Source organism: Anser brachyrhynchus, assembly GCF_964034855.1.
Source record: "Anser brachyrhynchus genome assembly, chromosome: 17".
NCBI classification, from domain to species: Eukaryota; Metazoa; Chordata; class Aves; order Anseriformes; family Anatidae; genus Anser; species Anser brachyrhynchus.
Genome location: NC_137710.1, coordinates 5,283,150 through 5,306,947, shown reverse-complemented (window position 1 = coordinate 5,306,947; position 23,798 = coordinate 5,283,150). Strand labels below are relative to the sequence as shown.

Sequence of the window (23,798 nt, the reverse complement as noted above, 5' to 3'; positions counted from 1 at the left end):
ACTGGCAGAATTTAGTAGCATTTCCAAAGCAGTGCCTTATTCTGTGGTGACGAGCATTAAAGAAAAGCCCAAATAAATTAACTTACACTAACACGTGGTTCTCCCTTTTCATACTGTGCTTTTTGTCAGTGTTAGTGTTACGGTCTCCTTGCCAGTGATCCCACATTTTTGACTTACACATCCTATACACGTAATTTCTAGTATGCTATCAAACATGCCATGCAGAAGTAGTTTATTGCATTGCAAGTACCTGTTTATGCAGAAGCAATGTGATCTCTATCTCTCTAGCAAATGAGGAGAGGAATGCAAATGTGTCCCCCTGCCACAACAGTTTGAGTTCTCATGTAAAAGTTTCTTAAATAAATAACCATACCCTCTCCTGAAACCAGAGCTGTGGGTATTTGTGAAGAATTCAGCAATGACTAGACAGATAATCTTTTCCTGGTGAAAATAAACTGAAAGGTTATCAGGATCCTTTTCTGACTAGTTTAAATATTGGTGAAAAGTTTGACTCAATTAAGATGAAAAATTGAACCTAAGTTTTCTTTTTTGTCTGTGCCAGCACCATCTTTCAAATTCATCTGGATTTTCTAGGTCTTCATTCTTGCAAAGTACTTATACACTGCAAGCCTCCTTGCTTATTTTTCCATCTTTCTCCTTTTATCTAGATTTCAGAGGAGTTCATTTTCTACCGTTCTTTCTCATGCATCCATCTGCAACAGGTCATTTTTCTTTTTCTCTCTTTTTTCCCCTCTTTTTTTCTCTCTCTCTCTCTCTTTTTTTTTTCTTCTTCAGCTCTTCTAGTTTATTCTTCTTTTTTTCCCCACCCAAAATCTATTTAGGGGGAAGACAGTATGTTACTTAGTTGCATGTTCTCGCAGAACTGCAAAACAGATGAAGTTCACAGGCTTCTGGCACTGCGAGGAATATGCTGCCATACAGGAGCATAAATGCAACTTCTGTGAGCAGTGGGGCTGGGGAGAGATTGTTAAGCAGAACATGGAGGCAAATGCACTGAAGGAAAGGTTTCTTCTATAGCAGTCCTCTGAATTCCATTTGACCTCTCTGTATTTGGTTACGAAACAAGTATCTTTTGATGATAATACAGGAGAAATGGCTTGTTGTTATGAAAGGGATGGGCAGAAAAGATTTGTGAAACTGCTCTTAGTGAAATTGTTTAAATTCTGAAGAATGTACCATAGAAAAAGCTTTTCAAAATAATAATAATAAATATATATGTATATATATCAGGAATGAATTGATTTGAAAAAATAGAGCTTTGTTACTTTGTTATGCTTTATTCTACATTTCATATATTTTACATTATTTCCTACCACATGAGAATGAAGTTGTATTTAACACATCTTGCCACTGCTGAATCCATGCAGTGGCAAGGCAGATGACAGCAAACCATAAAACCTTTCTGCAACCCAACTGATAGAGCTGGAAATAGCTAGCATGGTGTGTTATCTGATATGACAACATAGCATATTATCTTACTTTTACCCAAAAGTTTGTACTTATTTTGAAATGACTTTACTTCTGAAATTGTGAGGACAGCCACCACTTTGTGGTGTATAAATCATCTTATTCCTCTCTTTATGGGGAAGTCATTTTCAGTTTAATTTTCTCTCCTGTAAAATGGGGATAACAGTTTTCACAAACTCCCCGAGATCTCATGGGGTCAGCTGTGTGACTGACTGCCTTCTTTCATGCTAGAAAGTTTTTCCAGTTATCTGTGGAAATATTTCTTCCTTTTCTGAGTGCTGTTGTTCCACCTCAGCCCAGCCAGTGCAGCATTTCAGGCCACAAGTTCTTCCAATATCCAGCAAGAGAGGTGCTGGAGACATGGGTATGTGCATGGAGCTAGAAAAGAATAAAAATTACCTTTTCTTTCTTTGTTCTCCCCAAGGCTCTTTCATTAACATTCCTATGATATGTCTTATTTAGCATATTCATGGCTTTAGGCTTCCTGTGTCTGTTATAGTGTTCTAAAGATGGTGATAAAACTTTATATGTAGTATTATGAGAAACGTTAAATGCCCAGTCATTTTAGTAGGTTCAGTACAAATCTTGTTTTGTGAGCATTATATAAAGATCAAAGCTGATACCACAGCTAGTGAAATCAGGAATGGGATACTTCAACTGACTGCCACTACCAACATTCAGTAGCTATTCTTGGATTTACGGGGTCTCTGCTTGAAACTTATCTTGCAGGGCACACCAGCCCTAAAGACTCAGAAGAGTGGCAGGTTCTCTCTTCAAAGAAACTTGACATAAAGGCTTAGGTGTTAGGAATTGGCCATGGGCCTTGATACCAGCCTGTCTGATTTAAAAGGATTCCCATGCCAAAAGGGCAGAAGGGAGAAAAAAAAAAAATCAGTCAGGGATGTGAGAAGACAAAGGTGCAGAACGGCTCTGCGGAGGAGGAAATACTCCCCTAGAGAGAGGACAGCATTTCACGTTCCTAATTTGTCAGAACTGCTTGATCTTTTGCTGGACAGGAACTAAAAGGCTGTTTAAGAAATACAGTACAAACGTGCTTGTGCTGTCCTGGCTGACAGGAGGAAAGACCAGCCTATTCCCTTCCAATCAAGTAGTTTACTTATTTTTTTCCCCAGTTTGTCTTGCTTGTCTGGATTGGGCTTTTAAAAGGGTCTTCACGACACACAGCTCAGCACGACTCTGAGCACAGAGTCTATTGGCACCACAATGAACTCTATTACAGTTTAACTCTCAATTCTAAGCAGTAAATTTCAGAAATAGAAAACTCCAATGTGAAGAATTTGACTTTAAATTAGCACCAAGAACTGTTTCACTTTGACCACTACTCAGCTCAACTTGGATCACTGTTGTGAGCCCTTGGGTTTTTCCATGCAAAACTTTCTGATCGTATAACCTCCTATATGGTAACTATCGGTGTTGCTGTACTCTTGATAGCAATAAAAGTGTTAGTGTTAGTGACAAGGAGCCAACATGTTATCATGTTGTAGTCATCATGAAGAGTATGCCTGCCTTGAGGAGGATTAGGCAGCACGATGTTTCGAGTAGCAGTGGCTAACTAACCAATAGAAATTTTTGTTGTTGGAAACATTTGTGCTAGAACATGCTCATGAAGGTTTGTGCTAGCAAATATGTAATGCAGAGAAGATGAAAATATTGCTAACAAGCAAGGTCTAATCCTATGATACCAAGCAGCTTTGACTTAAAAGAAAGAACACAAATATTTTTGATGTGACCGAACTCTGATAATTAATTGTATTTGTCCAAATTTCCCCATTTGCATTTCTTAACTGATGATGAAAAACTTTCTGTGTTACTTCTCAGCTGAAAGATTTCAGTTGCTAAGTGTTGCTCAGGAAGGCATTTATGGCTGTAGGTTGGGGATCCAGACCCACAAGGGTACATGGAAGGATCACCATAGCTCCGATGGGTACAGTTCTAATAATGTAATTAAACAAAAGTTCCTGACCTGGTGTTGACAGCCTGGGTCTGCTCATAAGTCATGGAATACTTTCCTAATTTTTATATACCTTTAGTTAGCAGCAATGAGATTCTTACTGATTTTTGAGATGTTTTGTGATCTTTTCAATTAGGCGTGTAGTATTACTAAGATGAACTAATTCAAATAATTTCTATCAAAATCAAATTTATAGTAGTAAATTTTTTCGTTTTGTTACAAGAAATATATCATTAATATATCTGCTTTTAGGGAGAAATTAAAAGAAAACACTTCCACTATTTTGGGGTCACTGTAGTTGTGCAGCATGGGAAGAGTAGTTCAAGAATATAAGGACCATGCTCCACTTCCCTCTCCCCATCTTTTCCACTCCCTTTCACTTCTCCTTTGTTTTCCTGTGTTCTAATAATTTTTTTCTCCTTTTCCCCTAACTCCTAGCATACCTGGGAAAAGACTAGGTTGGTTCCCTTTTTTGATGATCCTTTTGGCAGTTATAAGTTTTTCTGTCATCCTCTGCCCTGCGGTTCCCTCCTGTGCAGCAGTGGCTCATTGCTGTGACAGCACACATTGCTGGTGACAGCACCGATTCTGCAGAGCCGACGACTGGTAGCAGCAGACACCAATGCAATAATAAAGACAGGTACCCTGAACAGAATCTCAAAACCAAGGCTCAATATATGATGATTCAATTAGTTCTTTAAACACGGTAGCTGTGACAGAATATACCATACAAAACAGGACTGCTGTCAGGTATTTATAGGCAATGCATTGCCCATTTCTGTTCGTGCAATTAAGGTAACCGAGTTTCAATAGTCACAGCTGCATACAGTAGCTTTCTGATCCTACCTAGGTCAGCATGAAATAAGACTGCATTCAGTGCTAGTTTAGAAATTGTGCTTTTTTTTTTTTCTTTTTCTTCTTTTTTTCCTGACACAAAGAAATGAGAAACTGAATACAATGCATTCCATTTTGGAAATGCAGAGGCTCCCTTTAAATTCATCCAGGATCACAAGGTCTCAATACATCCATTAAAATACAAACCTTAAAGATGATCAGGTAAAATTCTTCAAGCAGTAGCTTTAGATAAAGCATTGGATTTAGCCAGCATGATAACGTCTCTGAGTATTTTGGGAAGAGTCCCAGACATGGGCTGTTGTCATAACTAGCCTTTGTTACAAAGTATGCCTAGTTTTAGCTCTTTTTCCACATCAGCTAAGAAAACCTGCTGGGTTTTGGGCACTTTTTTTTTTTTTTGTGGATCTTTAATCAGTTCCTGAAATGTTTTCTGTTTCTTCTAGATACACTCTCCAGCTAAAGTGGCTTGTGACACTTCAGTATTGTGCCATTCTTTCACTCCTTGAGTGTTATCCCACTGAAAGAAACTCTGTTCTTTCCTTTCCCCCCAAACCAACACTGACAATTTGTTTGGCTTTCAGTGCTTCAGAAGTAAAAGCACTGTCATTCTCAGTGCCCTGTGGATTTCTGTATTGCTAAGAATCTCTGCATTCCTCAACTTTACAGTATATTGAGTATTTTCATGTCTCTATAAATACCACTGGACTATGGAGCTCACCTTGCCAACATACGCAATAGAAACTTCACTGCATTGCTTTCTGTGTAATAGCTGATTTTATAACAAGCTTTGGAGGAACTGCACCTTTGAGTCCCTTTCTAAATTTCACTCTTTACATTTCAGCTTTATGGTATTCACTTGTAGAAGAACTATAGGAAGGACAGCATATAAAGACAAAGTAGCATTGATAAGGTGTCAGTAACTCCAATATTGCCAGACTATCCTGGAAAATCACATCTTCTAAGTCTTTGTTCTTTTCTAGTGCTTTTACTCAAGGATGGATCATGGCAGGATTGACCAATATTAAATAATCCAGTTTTGTAACTCTCTGCTCCCACAACGAACTAAATTAGATATTATTCTTAAGTTTAGAAGGGGACAAAACTGAGCTTCAGACATTCTCAAGGTAGCAACATATCCAAAAATGAAATCCAGGTTTTCTGATCCTCTGCTTCTAGCTGTCCAGGTTCATGGATCCATTCAAGAGCTGTTCCATGCCTCCTTTTTAAAAAAGCAGACAGTATTTTTAATGCAGTGCTTTCTCATTTCAAGGAGTGATTCCCTTTAGATTTGCTCATTTTTTGCTTCAACGGGGAGGAAATACAATTTGCTCATTATCAAGGGAGCCTTGGAGTCAGGTTTTTTAAGCTGTGTAGATAGCTTGTCTGTAGCCTTAGCCTTAGATTTACCTTGATCTGCTTTTGTTTATCCATCTGTAAAATGGAGCAGTGCCATGTCCCTGAGTCTTACTGAGTCATATGGAAAATACCCTGAGATCTTAAGACAAGTTGAAATGATTAATTCATTATTAAATCCATCATCCCACCAAATTCTCTCTCTGGAAGAGTCTAAATCCAATGTTTTATTAATATAAGAGCAATTATATTACTGGCTTATCAGTCATATGAATGGAACCTTTCTTTTTATTTCTTCCAGCGCGGATGGTCCATCCTCTGAAATCATGCAGATTGATTTTGAAATTGAAGACCTACCTGGGCCCCAGCTCATCACATGGCAAGTAGAATATCCTGGAGATACAACATCTGATCTAGGAGTCTCCAAGATCTACGTAAGCCAGAAGGACCTGGTAGGAGTTCTCCCTTTGGCTATGGTAAGAAACTGTCAGATATTCTGCAAGTTCTTAATATTGCTGTATACCTCTAGTGTCTGATGGATGCAAGTGATCTGCTGAAAGGATGGGGAACTGTTTTAGCACCTTGAGAAACAGATTTTAACTCATGAAGTTTTGCTTCATACAGTGGTTCACTGCACGAGTGCAAATTACAGCTACCAATGGAAGGTGGCGTCATGCTCTCTTTGATGTATACACTGACTTTTTGGAGGCAGGAACTGAGTTCATGGCATTCCCAGTATTCAGACCTCACTCTTGTTTCATGGAATAGTATCCTATAATATCAGTTAACATGTCTTACTTGAATCACGGGTAGTCTTACATTTGGTCTAGGGTCTGGGGACTTCCTGAAACATTCCCTTCTGCTTTTTAATTCTGACTACATGGTTATTTGGGAGTGAGAGGAGAAGCAATGCTCATGGCATGAATTCTGAGTAATTTTGAATTGCCTCAGAGACACAAATTATAGTACATAAATAATTGTCTATTCTACATAAATGCATTCAAATGGGCTGCTTCACTTCACCATCAGAGTGCAAACTACACGGTTTGAAAAATACCTGATCCTTTAGCCTTGATCTTATCTTAAAAAATAACAGATATCCAAATTCCAAGTCCAAGCTGCATTTTGTGATCTTCCTCTTCTCTCCACATATCTTCTTCATCAGGGATGAAGTGCAGTTGTCTGGGGTCTGACTACCTCATTTTTGTTCTTAGACCATCTGTTAGAAAATGTTGACACAATATTATTTAGCAGTGAAAGAAAAACACAAATCAATCTCAAAGCCTTTAAAAAAATGTAACCTGGATGGTTGCCTAGTGATAGCCAGTTAATTATGCCATTACTGAAGGCTGTGGGTGTTCTCTTCAATTCCAGACCCATGGAGCTAATGATGACTATTATTATAATTTACCAACTTTAGAACTACTCACATGTTGTGATGCTTTATTTCACTAAAAATATTTCTTCTTATTTGTAATGTCTCATGCTTTCATTACCATACAGCTGTATGTCACATTTGAAACAGGTCTTTCCATCTTGAATTGTGGCCATCTTACAAATCAGAGTTGTTTTGCACAACTCTTTTCACAGACTAGTTTCTGCTGTTGAGCAGTGGGTGGTCTCTGTTGGTTTCTTGATAAAAGAAGAGATTTCAGGTCTTCAGATTGTGATGTGCAGTCACACAAGTTCTGAAGTACTGAGGTCTAAGGCTGTAGAGGTGATATGATTTACATAACTTGAATTTTGGGATTTGGTTAGCTCCATCCCTTAATGAAAAGATAAAAGATTTTTTTTTTCCGTTGGTTCTCTTGGTTGCAGAAAACACTGGTTCTTCTCACACATATCCATGATCCATGACTGCTTTAGTATAAAGCAATACAGTGACCAAAAAAAAAAAATCGTAAGAACAAAGATTCTTCTGGCAGTTGCTACAAGTAAGCACACTCTCTTCATTTCCATTAGAAGATGAAAAAAAGCCAGCCTATTTTCCAGAAGCAAAAAATTCAAAGGTCATATAAAGTCTATAAAGTTATCAGTAGGTGACATTTTACAAGGCGACAGGTGTTGGTATAATGGGTTACAGAGAATGCAAAGATAAATGGCAGAGATCCTCTAATTACTGACAGGCTTGTAATAGTTTTAACCTTCTTTGCATTAACTGGAGTATCAGGGAAGAAACTCTGGGGTATCACAAATCTCCAAATATTTGCAGTACCTCACTTTGTACTCAGGAAATGATGATTCAGGTGCAGACCTTTCAAGATGTGGAACTTCGATTAGTTTGGTACTTCAGAGTTCTCTGTGAATTTAGCAGAGCCAGTATGTAATATAAAAATTTTAAATAATAATAAAAAAAAAGAATAAATCCTACTTCTCCATTTAGGAAGAACCACAATGAAAACAAAGTGCTATATTATTTCTCTACTTCTGGAGACTGGGGTTAATTTGGGTTAATGTTGCTGGGCTTCTTAGCAGAACATTTAATTTCATGTTTAGAAACACCAAAAAGAAATGCTGTTGAATATTTCAATTACAGATTAATTTTTCAAAAGAACCATTTTACTGCTTTTACATTACAGAGCTTTGGTTTTTGTTTGTTTTTAATTGACAAACACATACCACCTCTGCACCATCTTTGTTTTCTGTAGTCTTTTCTGACAGCTATTATGGATTTGTAAATTGCAAAGCAGAAGATTGGCCAATTTAGAGCTTCCTGTTTTCTTGTTTCAAAACTTTACAAAATGCTGCAGCAGAAGGACTTAAATAGCAATATCAGGAGACACTGGCAATACCTACCTTGTGCTGAAGTTATTAGGACATTTGCTACAATAACCTTACCTTTCACCAATGTTTCTTTTTTTGGCTGTGGCATATTAGCATTCCAGATTTTGAGACCCCTGCAGGATCCTACTCCAGTAACAACAACACAAGATGCAGAAGAGCACTCTAGGATATTGATGAGAAAAGCTGTAGTGTGTATTTTATGGATGTGTGGGTATCATAAATGCTGATATTTCTGACACTTTAATAACAGTTTTTCTAATTATGAAGTGTAACGGAACCCATCTTGGTAAGCTGTGCATGGGACCCCAGCCAGCCATTGTTAGCGGAATGGGAGTAGCATGGGAGAAGATGTTTAATTTGAGAACATTGTGAGAGCCTGTGAGCACCTGTTTGGATATTTGCAATGCATGATCCTTTCCCTTAAGCCTGATGAAATACAGGCAAAGTTGTTTATCTAGGGTTATAAAAAGTTATTGGCCTTTACCATGATTGCTTTGTGGTGCCTCTTATAGCCATGTAGTGATGTCTTGCCTTGTTGACAGAAACTAAAACACCCACTAAACCACTGTGGAAGAGGCAGGTATTTGTATGGAATAATTTTCTTCACAAGCACAGCTTGTGCTATCATTCGTGCGTTCCTTGCATGGCCGCTATCCCACCCTGCTTCCATTTCCCTGCCAGCTCTCTCACCACAGGGTCTGTGTCCCCAGGTGATGTGTGGCCAGGGAACTTGAGAAGAGCAGCCTTATGAACATGCTGATCGGTATGGGAATTATAGAGTTCTGGACAAGGGATGCCAGTGGACTACTACATGGTAATTACTGGAGATTTGGCGCTTTGAAAAAAAATCACAAGTGAATAGTGAAGAATGGAAATACCTTCTATTTAATTCTTTATTGTCAACTAACATGCATATTAATTATCATCCTTCTTGTAAAATTCACCTGCAGTAGGATATCCATTGAGACACAAAACCTTGCACCTCTTAAGACCTCTGAAATACGTTTCTAAAAATACATACGGTCCATTCATTCATTAATGGTCTTGATCATGCTAAACTGCTGAGTTTTTTTGAGTTGAGGACTGGCAATGTAGTGTGACAGCCGGTGAGAATATATGCCTGAATATTCCAGAATATAACTTTATATTACGTTGACATTCAAGAGAATCAGCTTCCAATTTCTACTTGACTCCTTTTTCTTCCCTGTTCTATTTCACTCTTGTTTTTTTAGGTGATGAATGGCATGAATTTAATCACTCAAACTGTACATTTGCTGCTATCGATTATTGTTGGTTTTTAAACATTCTGTCAGCTCTTTCATAATTGTGGTATTCACCTTTTGTTGAACCTTAATGATTAGGTGAGGATGAGAGACACATGAGGTTCTGTAGCCATCTGTGTACATACAAGATAATCCCTACTGAGAAAGGCAGAGGGCAGATATGACATGCTGGTAAATGGATAAGTTGAAATCTGTTCTGTAAATAATAATAATAAAAATGGCGAATAATAAAATGCCTGGGCTGGTTCTTAAGTGAACCAGCTCTGGATCTGTAAATCACCCATTTTCTCTGTATATATGCCCTAAACCTATTCTGTCTGTGCTGTCACTTTATTTAATAACCTGATAAGGAGTCAGGGCAAAATACCTGCTCCATAAATCTCACAGGGGGAGATGTTGGTTCCAGGGTTGATAAATCCCCTGTTAGAGTAGTCCTCTGACTGGAAAATATAATGTGTTAACTTTGCTTTCCCTTAGAATACAGAAAAAAATATATGCAGAATGCCCAGTGTCCCTTCAGAAATTCCTTGAAAGGGTTGCATGTTTCTGACCTTTAATTTTTGATTGCACATGTGTTTTAAACCTATAAATCAGCAAATTAATTTTAGAGTCAGCTTGACTTACACAAATATAAGTTGTCCTGAAGTCTGAGGCATTTTACTGGGTTTAAAAATACATCTGTGGACCAGTGTTTCAGGTGGTGGTAGGACATAAGCTGATGAAGAAGCCAGGGCATTTGAGAGGTCCCCTGTGTTTTCAAAGCCTATGAATCTGCATTGTTTTCCCAAGCAATACAGTCTTGAGACTCCTCAGCCCTTACAGATGAACTTGTCTTAATGCCATGTATAATAGTTGGCCTTGTATCATCTGTGCAGTCAGGAAACAGCAAAGTTATGCCTTCTGGAGCAGGAATCCTTGAGTGCTGCAGAGTCTTGGTAACAGTGGCTCAGCAGTCCTGGATTGCCTCATGCTGATCATGGTGTTAATATTTTGGAACTGATAATTTGGCATTCTTGCTGCCCAAAGAATCTCAAGCTCACTGGCAGGCAGGCCTGTCAGTGACTAGAAGCACAGGCTTCCTTCAGTCTTTTGTCAAATTCAGCTCTGTTTTGAAGCATGGTTAGCTTTACACCCATGTATCCATGGAGTGTCTGTCTTTCCTTCTTACTAAATACACTGGGACAGCCCTTAGGTATGCTTATAATCTAGTCAGCATCAACCTAAAAATTAACCATATTATTAGAGAAGTAAAATGGACAGGAAGAAAAGATGGGATCTGAAGTGTGATTAATGGTGCAGCGGTGAGGTTGCAGGCTGCCTGACAGAGGCAAGAGCTCCAAAGACAACCTTCCATCCCTCCCAGCCATATTTTAGCAGGCAAAGGTGGATGGTGAACTGTGAATTATGGACTTGTATTAGCAACTGAGCTTCCATTATCTCTGGTTTTGGCCCATTATTTATTATCCTCAAGCAGTGTAATATCAGCCTCCAAGACAGTCAAGTGAGGTGTGAGACAGAGATAGATTTAAATCAGAAGTAGAAAAAAACCTCTGAGAAGCAACTCTTGATTTATGACAGGCTTAAACATAGAGTCAGTGACCAAAGTCCAGCTCATTACTTCACAGCAAACAGGTTGTAACAAAGGCAAAGAATTATTCCTACTCATCTGACCCTACCGAGGAGTCCCAGCTTGGTGAGCTGTCCCTGTTCTCAGAAGCGCACACACATTCAACTGTTCCTGCAGTGGAAAACTACTTTGGTGCAGATCAAACCGACCTGGTTTTCAGCTGCGAATGGAGGTGGTTTAAACAAACTTGGGTGAGTTGTTAGGAAAAGGGATCAGATTATCCTTCATCTCAGGTGTAAATGTCTTTATTTGTTGAACAGAAATGTTTTATAATGCATAGCATGTAACAAACTTCATACTTAGGATAATAGTTGGTAAAATGCTCCATTTGGGTATATCCTATCACAGTTATCAGAGCAACACTGAATGCAAACCCAATTCCCATTGCAGATGAACACATTCTTGTCCTCAGACCCATTAGACCCATTTTGGTTTGTGAGAAGCTATATTTATGGCAGTCATATTAAATAAATTGTATCCAACACCTGAACACCAATTTAACATTATCCCTTTTAGATAATTTATTGATTCAAGTTGCTCCTGATGTTCTTTATAAAAATTTAATGAAAATGTTGACAGAAAATAAACTGCTCTACGCACCATCAGCATAAGAAGCTGGATGAATAGACCAAATAAATAAATAAAATAAATTGCTGCAACAAAGAGGTTATGCATTATATAGGAAGCATTTCCATATTGAAATCACTTATAATAATAACAGGAATCAACTGCTGTCATGCCAGTACCAAACGCTGAAGGATTTTAAAAACACCTAAGATACTGATGGCCTTATAAACGTATCTGTATGAAGAATTTCGGTTTTAGCTAGTGCTGTTTATTTTTTGGTAGCACCTCGATGTCAAGCTCAGACTTGGCCACCAGCATGCTCAGTGCTGTGGAAATGCAGATTTAATTATAGCCTTACCCTGAAGAACTCAGAAGAAAAACAGAGGACAATCTTAAAAACATAAAGAAAATATTGGGCCCTTCTCACAGAAGAACGATGGGGATTTGGGCAGTGTGATGCAGTTCCCCTGAAGTTAACCCAGTTGCCTTCTCTTGGACCCAAGGTTTCAGCTCAGCTCTTCTTCCCCACTGCAGATCATGGAGCACAGAGCACAGATCTGGTTGTGTAAGTGCCATTGGTGCTGGAGCTTATGGTCCACGTAGCTCCAGAGGTGGTGTGGCTGTCCCCTCCTCTTCCCCAGGCCTTCTGTCCTGCTGCAGTGCTTTGCCGCCCCTCATGCTGGCAGAGTGCTCTTGTTTTCTATCAGGAGCTGCTCAGGAGAACACAGGAGGCCTGTGCTGGGGCGGCCGAGTAGGATGTTGGAGGCTATTTCAGCCATCTCTCTGCTATCTATCATCTTAAGCTGACAGTAAGGATGCTTTCAGGTGAACTGAATGAATGCTTTTCTGTGGGAGAGCTGACATGCGAATCCCCAGCCACGTGTACGATATAGACAAACAAACTGATTACAAGGAGGATCTGCTGTCAGCTGTGACTGGCCTGGGTTCTGCCTCGCCATTGGGAAGTGCAAGATCACATCAGCCAAAATCAGCTGATTTGGCAACTTTAAGGCTGAATGTTTCTAAACACTTCCACTGACACCCGTCTTTGCAAAAAAGATGTCAAGATACTAATTTAAAAACTTTAACCTGCCTAATTTATGGTTTTTAAATTACAATTACAGTACTAAATAAGCTTTCAAATATTTAATTAAAATGTTACCCATTTCTGAAAAGTGACCTTTTAAATCAAGATGATATTAGTAAATCACAGATGAGACGTTGAGAAACTGTTGTATCATTGTGATATTGCAAGCAACCATTTTCTTTTTGTAAGTATATCCTATTGCTTTCTATAGTTAGGTAGGCCAAGGTCAATTTCTTCTCAAAAAAACAGACTTTTCATTCTCCCAGTAATGAAAACTACCTGCCCTGGTTTTAATTCATCTTTCTTGAAACTAGCTATCCAAATGACAACAGTACAACAGACAATGCCTCTCCCCGTCATCTGTTAAGTGTTTCTGACCTGGAAATGCTGTTTCTCCCTTTCAAGTGATGCATGTTTTATTTCAGTTCTGTTTCTTTTTTTCTGTTTTTACTCCTTGATTGATTTTTTACAATTACATGTGTTCACCCGTGACTGAGTATTATCTCCAAGTCTTTCTTTTTCTGTGTTGTTCCAGGCCTCTTAGCTGATGGATGAAATTCTTGCTACTAGTCCCCATGGCTGAACTGTGAACTGTGTATGTAGTTCAAACTACTACATTAACAATGCCTCCGAAACTGATATCATTAGCAAATGTTCCAGGGTCATTATTGATAGTAATAAATAAAATCTGTCCCAAGAGTAATTCTTGAATATTGTTTATCAGTTCAGAGGAACGTGTTGTCTGTATGCCTGTTGATCTCATGGTTTTACCTGGATCTGAAAGCCCACTCTATGGATTGGTTCTCTGAGGCTCAGGCAACTTCAACAGAAAATACTGAAAAGCTCGTTAATCAGTCTTTCTGTGATGCATGAGTCAGTTTAGATTCCATTTCACATTCTAGTAATTGTAATGAGCCTGTACAGCTAATAGGAGAAAATGTTTCATCCAGTAAACACATAATAATCTGTTATGCTTCAGAAACTAATTGAATCAAAGGTATCTGAAGCTACAAGACATTTTTCCTTTATGTAGATGTCATTTTTTTATACTTTTTTGGAGCATGTGATATTGGCACCTATCTGTATCCAAACAATGGAGCAGAGCTGAGCAGTCCAACCTGGAGTGACAGCCCTGGTACTCCTACACGACTGTGTTCGAGAAGTGAATATACTCACTTTGCAAGGGGGGTAATGTATAGAATTAATTTTCAAATTAGAATTGCCAATGAAAAATGATGTAGTTTGGTCCTCTACTTATTATTACTATTATGTTAAACACTGGCCTTACTCTGGCACGCTTCTGTTGTCTACGTACCAACAAACTGGCAGATGCATGAGTCACTAGTGCATAGCATTTTGTTTTGTACACAGAGACTGAAATAAGAAAATAATGCAGGCACTTGGTAATCAAATATCACTGCTTTCTGCCTTATCTCCAGAATCCAACAAATGCCGTAGTCTTTGGATTTTTTTCCTTCCAGAGTTACTGATGACACTGGGGCTCTTAACATTTGAAATAGCAAGCGATAGCTCTTTCCCATTAAAATTAAACATTTTGTTGACCTGTTGAGCATGCAATGAAATGGTAACTGCGTTCACTGTGATGTCAATGCAAATGTTTTGCTACATAAATTCCCAAGCAATGAAAGCCAGCAAACAGGTCTTCCAGTTTAAAACATTTTTTTTCTATCAAAAGTTGCAACAGGCTCATAGAAAAAGATCTTAATGATGTTGTTGTTGTTTAAGATGAGGTTAGAAATCTTGTTTTTGTATTTGGAGCTGCAGTTGCTAGCTGACTAATACTGTAATCACCTGTAATAATAGGAGGCAACAGTCACCCAGTTTTTGTCTGAGTGGGGGAATGAGTAATGAGGGCTTAGACTGGCTGCTGGCAAAGCTGCTGACAGCCACACAATTTGATGTGGAACATCGAAAATTAGGTTCCCTAGAGAAACAGGAAAAAACAGAGGATATTTTTCTTATGAATTAAAGTCTAAGAAAAATGGCTTTGCATAACAGCTGCTGTTCTTTCTTAAGTGCAAGTTACATGTTTTTCTTGATTAGACACATGCAGTTGAATTGGGTTGAAACAAGCTCAGTCCTTCAGCCTTTGACAGTCTTTCTGTGTTGCTCTGAGCCTGAGTGATGCTGTGAAATGTAGAAGGACCAGGAAAACATGGCAGATACTGCAAGTTCCACCCAGAACTTGTCTCTGCTTCCGTGGACACAAGATTTAGAAGACCTAGTCCCTTGTCATACTGCTGCCAAGCCACTGGTATTAAAAATGTTATGCATTTAAAACAGATGTCGTTTGGTGGCGAATTGAGTTTTCAGAATGATGGTTTCAGAAATATTTGATAGTTTCTGTGCAGCTCAGTTTCAGCCAGCTGAAAGGGACATTTTCAAACTTTTTTTTTTTTTTTTTTTTAAACAGGGATGGTGTTTGCTTACTTTCCATTGAAATACAGTCAGACTAGGTTTGCAGGAAACAGATTACTGCCTTCTGTTCCTTTTTTGTTTCATGTCAAGTTTCACTCAGGATTTAGTAACAGTGCTGCCATACAAGGGTAGGAAACATTGCAAAACAATCTTTAATTCTCACTGTTAAATTGCTTTCACTGAAATAAAGTAGATCACAAAGTTTTCTTCTGTGCTCAGATCTGGCAAATTTGGTCACATCAGGATCCAAATTTCACAGTGATTTAAGAACAGTCTTCAAATGCACATTCACTGAAGTGATGATCTTCTCTCCCTTTGTAGAGGATCTTTCTGAAGATCAGTGAGATTCCTGGAGTGAAGGGAGCTCTAGATGTTGTTAGCTGTCCCGTGCCCTGCTCAGAGAGCAAGTTGCTCAGGGCTGTCCCCTCTTGAGTCTTGAGCACCTCCAAAGTTGGAAATCCCACAATCTGTCTGGGCAACCTGTTTCAGCATTTGACCACTCTCACATTAAAAATTCTTTCCATGCATCTAAATGGAATTTCCTGTGTTCTACCTTGTGTCCAGTGCCCCTCATGCTGTTGCCATACAGACCTGAGAAGAGGCTGGCTTCATCTCCTTTATATCCTCTGATTGGATATCTATAAAAAGCGTTAAGGTCTCCCCTTTGCTTTCTCCTCTTAAGGCTGAGCAGGCCCAGCTCTCTCCACCTCTCCTTGCATGTGTGCTCCAGCCCTCAGCCTGCTTGGTGGCCCTGTGCTGGCCCCACTCCAGCATGTCAGTATCCTTGGCTTGAGCTACAGCCTCTTTTGGCTCCCCACCTCTTAATTTATGTGGTTATGAAAAGATTTTTCCCTTTTGGCATAATAAGGGGATGTTGCCTTAATTGGTTCCCTTCAGATTAGTGATTTGAATAAAACATAGCTGAAAAGGAAGCAGCAAATTTCTTGCTACTGAAATACATCCATCACCACCATGGTGCTGCTAGAGCAAAGCAGACGGATATCATCACTCTTTTCAGCTTCTTAACATTATATTTATATGTATTTTGTGATTTTGAGGGATTGGTTGGGGGCTTGGGCTTCCCATTTTTTTCCCTCTCTATAGAGGATTAAGGTTTTTTAAATTATTTATTTACAAACCATGAAAATCTCCCCAAAATGGATTTTAACAAGTGTGTAATTGGATAATTTGACAACTGGTACGCTGAAGCCCCAGAGATCAGGAATTACACTTCACTACAGAATAGTCGTTCTTCATGTAGAATTAATTAGATTTCCTCTAGATTACAAGTAGCAAGAAGAGTAGTCAATTAAGAGAATTATTCTCTGACTCTTCAATCCTCCTTTTAATTGCCAGCCAGTGGTATTAAGAATTCCTTTTTCTTTGTGAGATGTCTTTAGAGGCAGGCTCCAGAAAGATGGTGAGGGACGGTGGATTAAACACTGGCCCAGGACTCAGAAGAAATGGGCTCTGGCTCTGTGTGCAACTCTGAGTCACTTTCTGAGGGACGGATTATGCATTGGGTCTGAAAGCTGCCGGGTTCATGGGAGGCAGACAGGAAAATGAATGCAGGTTCCTGATCAGGAGAGGATAATGTTTTTCAGCAGCACTGCTAAATTAAACAACGCGTACTCCTCTTCTCACCCCAGCCCGCTCTTGGCTGGGTTAGTATAAATGCCCAGGCAGCTGCTGCAGTGCTGGGCCGAGCAACTGAGCTTAGCTAAGAATAACCCCTCTTTTTCTGTCAGGTCATTCTGAATCCTTGGTTCCTCAGGCTGCTTCATCACCTACCCATACACATAAAAGCAGCACAAAGAAAAAGCAGGGGCAGAAGCCACTTCAGCCAGCGTGGCTCCAGAAAGGACAGCTTCAGGAACAAAACCTGGGCACAACCTGTATGATCTGTAGGGCAGCTGAAACCTTTGTTACGTGTGGGCGTTGGCAGGGCAGCTACTGCTGAACAGGGTCAAAAATTGCTCTGTTCTGGCCAACCCTCTCCGAGAGCAGGGACTGGGGCACACAGCCAGTGGAGGTGTTGCCTTTGTGGTGATTTTTGTTCTGTTTTGTTTTGTTTTGCTTTGTTTGGGGGCTATGCAGAATGAATCTGACAAACTGGATTTATGCACAGGATGTTTCTGAACCTGCTCGTGTGAAACCTCTGCCTAATGAAGAATGCATGTGCAGGGAGATCTTTTGTCCTGTACCTCCTTTCTCCTTGCTTTCACACTGGCTGGCTGGAGTGGCTTACTGTGTGGGACAGCAGAAGAGGAGAGGTTCAGAGGGGGGAAATGCTCTTGTTTAGGCAGGCAGGGATAAAGCAGAGCAGCAGCCTGTGATTCAGCCGGATGTCTGTGTCATGCACCGTACCTCCCAGGGCTCGCCTCTCGCCTTACGCTGTGCCTAGGGAGAACTTCAGTCCATGAACTGTGCAAAGGGATATTTTCATGTGCTACTACATAGTGTCAGAAAGAACAATATGAACATATGGCATCCAGGACAGTGGTCCTACTCTCCTTGGAACAAGGGCAGTACAGACTTATCTAAAGGTAGATGACATGGCCCCAAATCATGCAGAATTAAGATTTCAGAGTTTCAAGTTTACTGAATGCAAAGACAAGAAAATTTATAAGGAGATGTTTATTTCATTTTTGTTGTGACTTTCAAAAAGAGATGAGGAAAAAAAAGTAAAATGGTAAACCTCTATAGCTGAGATTTCAGAGTACCTAACATGTTGTTTTATAATCACTGATGTCATTTATAATTGTGAGGAGAATACAAAAAAGCAACAACATCAACAACATCAAAATGTGAAAAGTGGGCATTTAAAAAGCTTGACATTTAAAGAGTCTAAATTCTAGGCATATAAGAAATGTAAATGTGAACTATAAAAAAAAATCATATTCTTTTTCATACCACTTACTTGTAGCTATCATAACATAACACAATCAATACCCTGGAGTAGGATTCTGTAAAATTACTACCCTGGAGGTACAGTAGTCACAGTTCAAAGTGACTTTTTTCCTGCAATGCTAAACTTCTATTTCCTACAAACGTCAGCCCTAAACAGTGTGGAAGTAAGTATTTAAGCCACTGTATACCTTGCATGCAAATCAGTCCTGACAATTTGAAAATAGATTACAGGACCTTCAAATGTTGAAAACCAACAGTGTTTTGTTTGTTTGTTTGTTTGTTTGTTTTTAATATTTTTTAATTAAAAAAAAAAGGAAGTAAAAAGTTAAAGTGCATATAGAAAAGCAGTGTGGTTTCATAAAGAACAGTAATACACTATAGTAATAAGTCTTTTCATTGTAATTCATACTAAAAATCCCAGTTGCTGCTTGTGAATTTGTAAGGCAAATTACCTTTGAATTTAACAATTCTGTCTGTTTTAATGGAATAAAGGTGTGTTGTTTTCATGTATGGATTTTCTCTTTGATCTTAGAAAGATGTCAGGAAGGTGGAGTTAAGTTTTCCTGTCATAACTGGGTGCGATCTAATATATATCTATAGCTCTGCTGAATTGGTGATAACAGGAACCACTAAAAAAAATAAAAAGATTAGATGTGAGGGGAAAATCAAGCATTTCAATGTTTGAAACAGAGAGGAAAAAAACTGAACATATGTAAAAATATGTTAAAGTATACATCTAATTTTGTCATAAACTAAACCATAAGAGAATAGATCTGTACTGCAGCTGGTATGGCAAGACAACCGAAGCTTTCCTACTTTAGGGACTTGTTTGAGCAGATGCAGTTAAAAACACTGTCAGTTTCTGTAGTTTAGTGGCATGTTCTATTCTGTGGTCTCTTAAATGATTTGTCAATTTCTTATTGTAAAAAAATTATTTCTTTTTAAACTTAGTCTTCAGAAGCAATTCTCTGCTTTTTCTCTGTACCAGCCTTCCAACAATGTTCCCCTGGCTTATACATAACAAGTGAAAGGTCTTTACATGAAAGAACAAGTACGGCTCCAGTTATCTTTGTTTCTAGTGTATCTTTTCCATATTAAGCTGGGAAGATGTGTATAAAAAATGAGAGTGAATTTGCTGGTATTTAGCTGGAATATAGCTGGACTATTCTATGAGGCTGAAGCCATTTCCTTTCCTTGTTTCCATTTCCGTTTCCATGTAACTCTACAGCCATATCAAATAGTATGCTTTCTGGGGCAGAGACTGCTTTACATATATTATTTATCTGCCGGGTATGTAACAGTGTGGCCCTGATTTCAGTTGGATATGCTGGATGACAATGGAATGCTAATAATAATACACAAGCAAGCTCAAGTAATGGAGCATGTCTGCCTGCTCAGTTTTTGCAAGGGAGCTTGAAGAAGTAATTTAGGACTCTGCAATTATGAGACTTAGTAAACAGATTTTTTTTTCTAGGATTCTGAGTAATAAACTTATTTGGAGGAGAAAACGATCAAACAAAAAACAACAAACAAAAACCTTCAGTCCTTCACAATACCATCAGTTTTTTCTCATTGTCTTACATGGAAATGTGACAACATCCAGTCTGACAACTTTTTGCTTTCTTTGTTTTGCTTTTGAAAAATTCATGTGTTCAGATCACTCTGGTTGTCCTGGCCCAGCACAAGGCTGCTCTGTATTGTCTTCTAGTATCTGTACTATGAAAGGAAAATATAATGTGATTAATCCTCAGGCAGAAATTTTACCTTTTACTTTTTAGGAGGAAGGTCTGCCAAGTTAGTCTGTTTCTGTGACACTTCTGTTTAGAAGTGCAGTAAAATTAAAAAATAAAATAATAAAAAAAAATAATAAAAAAAAGAGAGAGAGAGAGAGATTCATCCAGGATAAATGCAGCCAAATCACAGGACCCAGAGGAAAACAGCAGTTCTGCAATGCCAGCTGAGATTGAGGTCAGTCAAGCCTGATAGAAAGTGAGGTTCTGTTTTGCTAGTGTTTGGGACATTAGACAAAAAGAACTGGGCTAGTAACTGGAAAAGATTGGGAACCCCTGCACAAAATCTTTTTCTCTGACTTCCATACATCCTAATAATCCAGATTAACAAAATAGGAGGAAGCACCATCAGAGATCTTTTAGGATATTGAGGAGGCAGATTTTAGTGTTTTGTACATGTCTCTAATGGATTCTCATAGTCCAGAAGACTTCAAAGATTAAGGTCAAAAGGATATGTTTTCCTGTTTCTTTTGTTGAAAATGTACAGGTGTCAGTAAAGAATGTAATCTGCTGAGAAACTGAAAAAAAAATAAATCCAGAGTAAGGAAAGAACTTAAATCATTTTTCAGGATTTGCCATTTACCAGGGGCACTGAGGAATCTATCTGCAGCTCTGTCACCTTTCCCTGCCCTGCTACAAGCAGAATCTGAAAGAAGCAGAAGCCAGCACTCTTCCAGAGACCTTGAGAGTTGACCTGATTTCATCATTGTAGTAAATTCCCTCTGGGCAACATGCAACCTGATAGCAGGTTCTTTGCTTTTGTCTTGCCAGCAAACCGCCCCTTTATGTGATTGTGACACTGAATGGTCCAACATGCCCACATAAACAGCTGGGCAGTTATCACCTCCGCAACATCTGTCTGGCCAAGAAATGCCCTTGCTCCTTTGTGAGCTGGGTTTGATCCAGCACTGTCAAGAACAAGATCACCTGCTTTGTTATCTCCTGCATACAGCAGGCGGTGGTCCTCCGATTGTTTGCTGGTTTCCTATTTTTATCCTCTTTAGATTTACAGAATTTCTTGTTACTTTCTCGAGTGTCCAGCCTGGACACACATTAAACATCAATGAGTTTATAATAGTATTTTTGTTCTCTTTCCAATAGGGAGCAGATCTTCATTGTAAGACTTCTTGCTGATGATGTCTAACAGCAGTTAGTTAATGTGAATCTACTAAAAAAGACTTAAGAACTAGCCAAAATGTTAGTAATACTGGTAGCATGTTGCGGTAAGATGTCTGTATGGGCTATTTGTTTATGCCTGTAGATGCGTGTAGCTTAACAAAATAAAGGCTCCTTTTTCTATTCTCCCAGGTGAGAAAGAAGCCATGTCATTAAAAAGCAGTCTGGTTGCACAAACACAGCCATGGTTTCTGCTGGTAGCACTGCATTTGGATCTTCGTGGTGCTTTTCATACTCTCTCAGGTGTAGAGTCAAGATAGTTTTAATTCCTGCTCCAACACTGACTTTCTAAGTGCATTTGAGTAATTCCACCATTTCTAAACCCAGCCGATTCTTCTGCGCATCCACTTCCTCACTTGTGTAACAAAGATACTGTGGGTGTTTTGTTCCTCTCTCCTGGAGTAGTACTAATTTTAGTTAAATAATATTTGTCAAGCTGTTTGAATTCCTCCGGTAGACACTCTTATAAATGCTGAAAACAGAGGAGAAGAATTTGGATGCTCCAATAAACTGAATTGATATATACACTGAACTGATAAATACAATAATTGTTTTAACTTCATACTTATCCTCCCACTGCCCTCTACTGGATGGCTTATCTCACCTTCCTACGGATATAATTTCATCACACCAGTATTTGCAGTACAGATGTGAATATCTTCTTGTTCACTGTCTCTTACTTGTCTGTTTGCACTATTCTTGACACATACAAAGGTTGCCCAAAGTAACAATAACGAAGGACAGTTGTTCCTTTTCAAAGGTCACTACATGCACTCAAAAATGTATGTTTGTATAATTCCTTTAGTAACAGTAATTAATGCACAGAAAAGGCTGAGGGGTAGTAGCAAGGAAAGGGAAGGATAGGAATACTACAGTAGATGAAGCAGCTGAGGTCTGTTCCGTTAACAAAATGACATTTAAATATATCTGCCACTGGGGTCTCATCACCTCTCTTCTTTTTATTTTTCTTAATTGTATTAATCAAGAGTTGCTTCATGGACAAATGGCTCAAAGAAAGTAAAAAAATTTTCCGTTTTTAAGAGTATTTATACTAAGAAATGTTGAAGAATGCTTGCAATAAGCACTTAGAGGAACTTAACAGAACCTAATGTTACATTTACTTAATAACTATCCAGCAGATATCACTTCTGTGATCTTTGATACATCTTACCAATTTTAATAAAGATTGCAATAGCAGTATTTTAATTATATCAGAGGGTGGAGTACTTAATATAAGAGATTCTCTCTGATGCAATGTATGCACCTCTGCTGTAGAGTAAACACTTTCTGACACTTTCATTCTTCCCACCCGGATATTGGCAGAGCTCTGTAAAACCCGGCTACACATAACTGAGCTGCCAGGAGAATGCCAGCCAGGTTGGGAGACGGGATGAGAGAGCACCAGACCAGCACACTGGGAAGGAGCTGGTAGCTCTGGTGTCCCCATTCCCCCTAATCTCCACCCAGGGTGGGGTGGTCCCCCCAAAAATTCACATTCCCTTTTCCTGTTCACTTGAGAAATCTGTCCCCATTTTGTCAGATGTTGGTAGAAAAAGATTCATGTGGTTTTGGGAGGCATCTGGACAGTGGTTAAATACAGGCTGATGCTGCCCTGAAACATGGAAGATTTTAGATCAGTGGCTTTGGTTTAGGCTTTAGTTTCATGCTTCACTTTGAGCATTTGACAAATAACTCTAAATGTCGACCTTAGAAAAACTGCTTTGGAAAACAAGTGTTAGTCCAGCTGCATCTAATGTGAGCACTTTACCTTGTCACTATAACCTTGAGGGCTGTGGAGGAAAACTGTTAATAGGCTCCAATTGGTTTTATTTAAAGTAAGATAGATCTCTCCATGAAAGAACACAACAACTTCTGTTTTGTTGCTCCTTTTTATATCTGCCTGTTTCTCTTTCCATATAAACTCTCTGCCTTGTAGTTGAAACTCAGGAGAGAAAGCCAAAGTGAACATTTCACACCTTGCTTGTATAAACGGCTCATATGTTGGAAAAATCCCCACCATTGAGCAAATGTAATGATTTATGCAAGAAGAGATCTGCAGGAGCTGTACTACTATGTGACCACAGTTCTTTATGGCTGCACAAATTACTTGCAGCTGCCCTCCTCTAAACTGTTCATGAGGCATTAGAGAAAAGGATTGATTTTCAGAATTCACTGGGAAGAAATGAAAATGAGTTTATTAATAAAGACATCAGTATAAAAGCTGTAAGCCACAGGCCTGTTGTTTTCCCACCTGAACATACCTACAGGCAGACTATTAGCTTGCTCTTTGTCTCTCTTATACTCTAGTCACAATCATTCCCATTTCACGAGTGTTTATGTGAAGAAAATGATGCCCTATATTTGTGCTGGGCATTGGTGTAGAAGGGTATGAAAAGATAATCAAGTGATCTTCAAAATATATTAAAAAAAAATTTCCATTTGTAAATTGTCTGTACTGCAGAAATGA

General features: G+C 38.9%; 1 protein-coding gene across 13 annotated transcripts in view; it reads left to right on the top strand.

The window, feature by feature from the left end:
* The window catches only part of TMEM132D (transmembrane protein 132D), a 288,698-nt gene that overhangs the window by 189,910 nt on the left and 74,990 nt on the right, over positions 1–23,798 (top strand). For all 13 annotated transcript variants that reach the window (XM_080559647.1, XM_080559648.1, XM_080559655.1 and 10 more), the window contains one exon: positions 5,970–6,144. In XM_080559647.1, the coding sequence (XP_080415773.1) occupies positions 5,970–6,144 (175 nt within the window). The remainder of the gene's footprint in view (positions 1–5,969; positions 6,145–23,798) is intronic.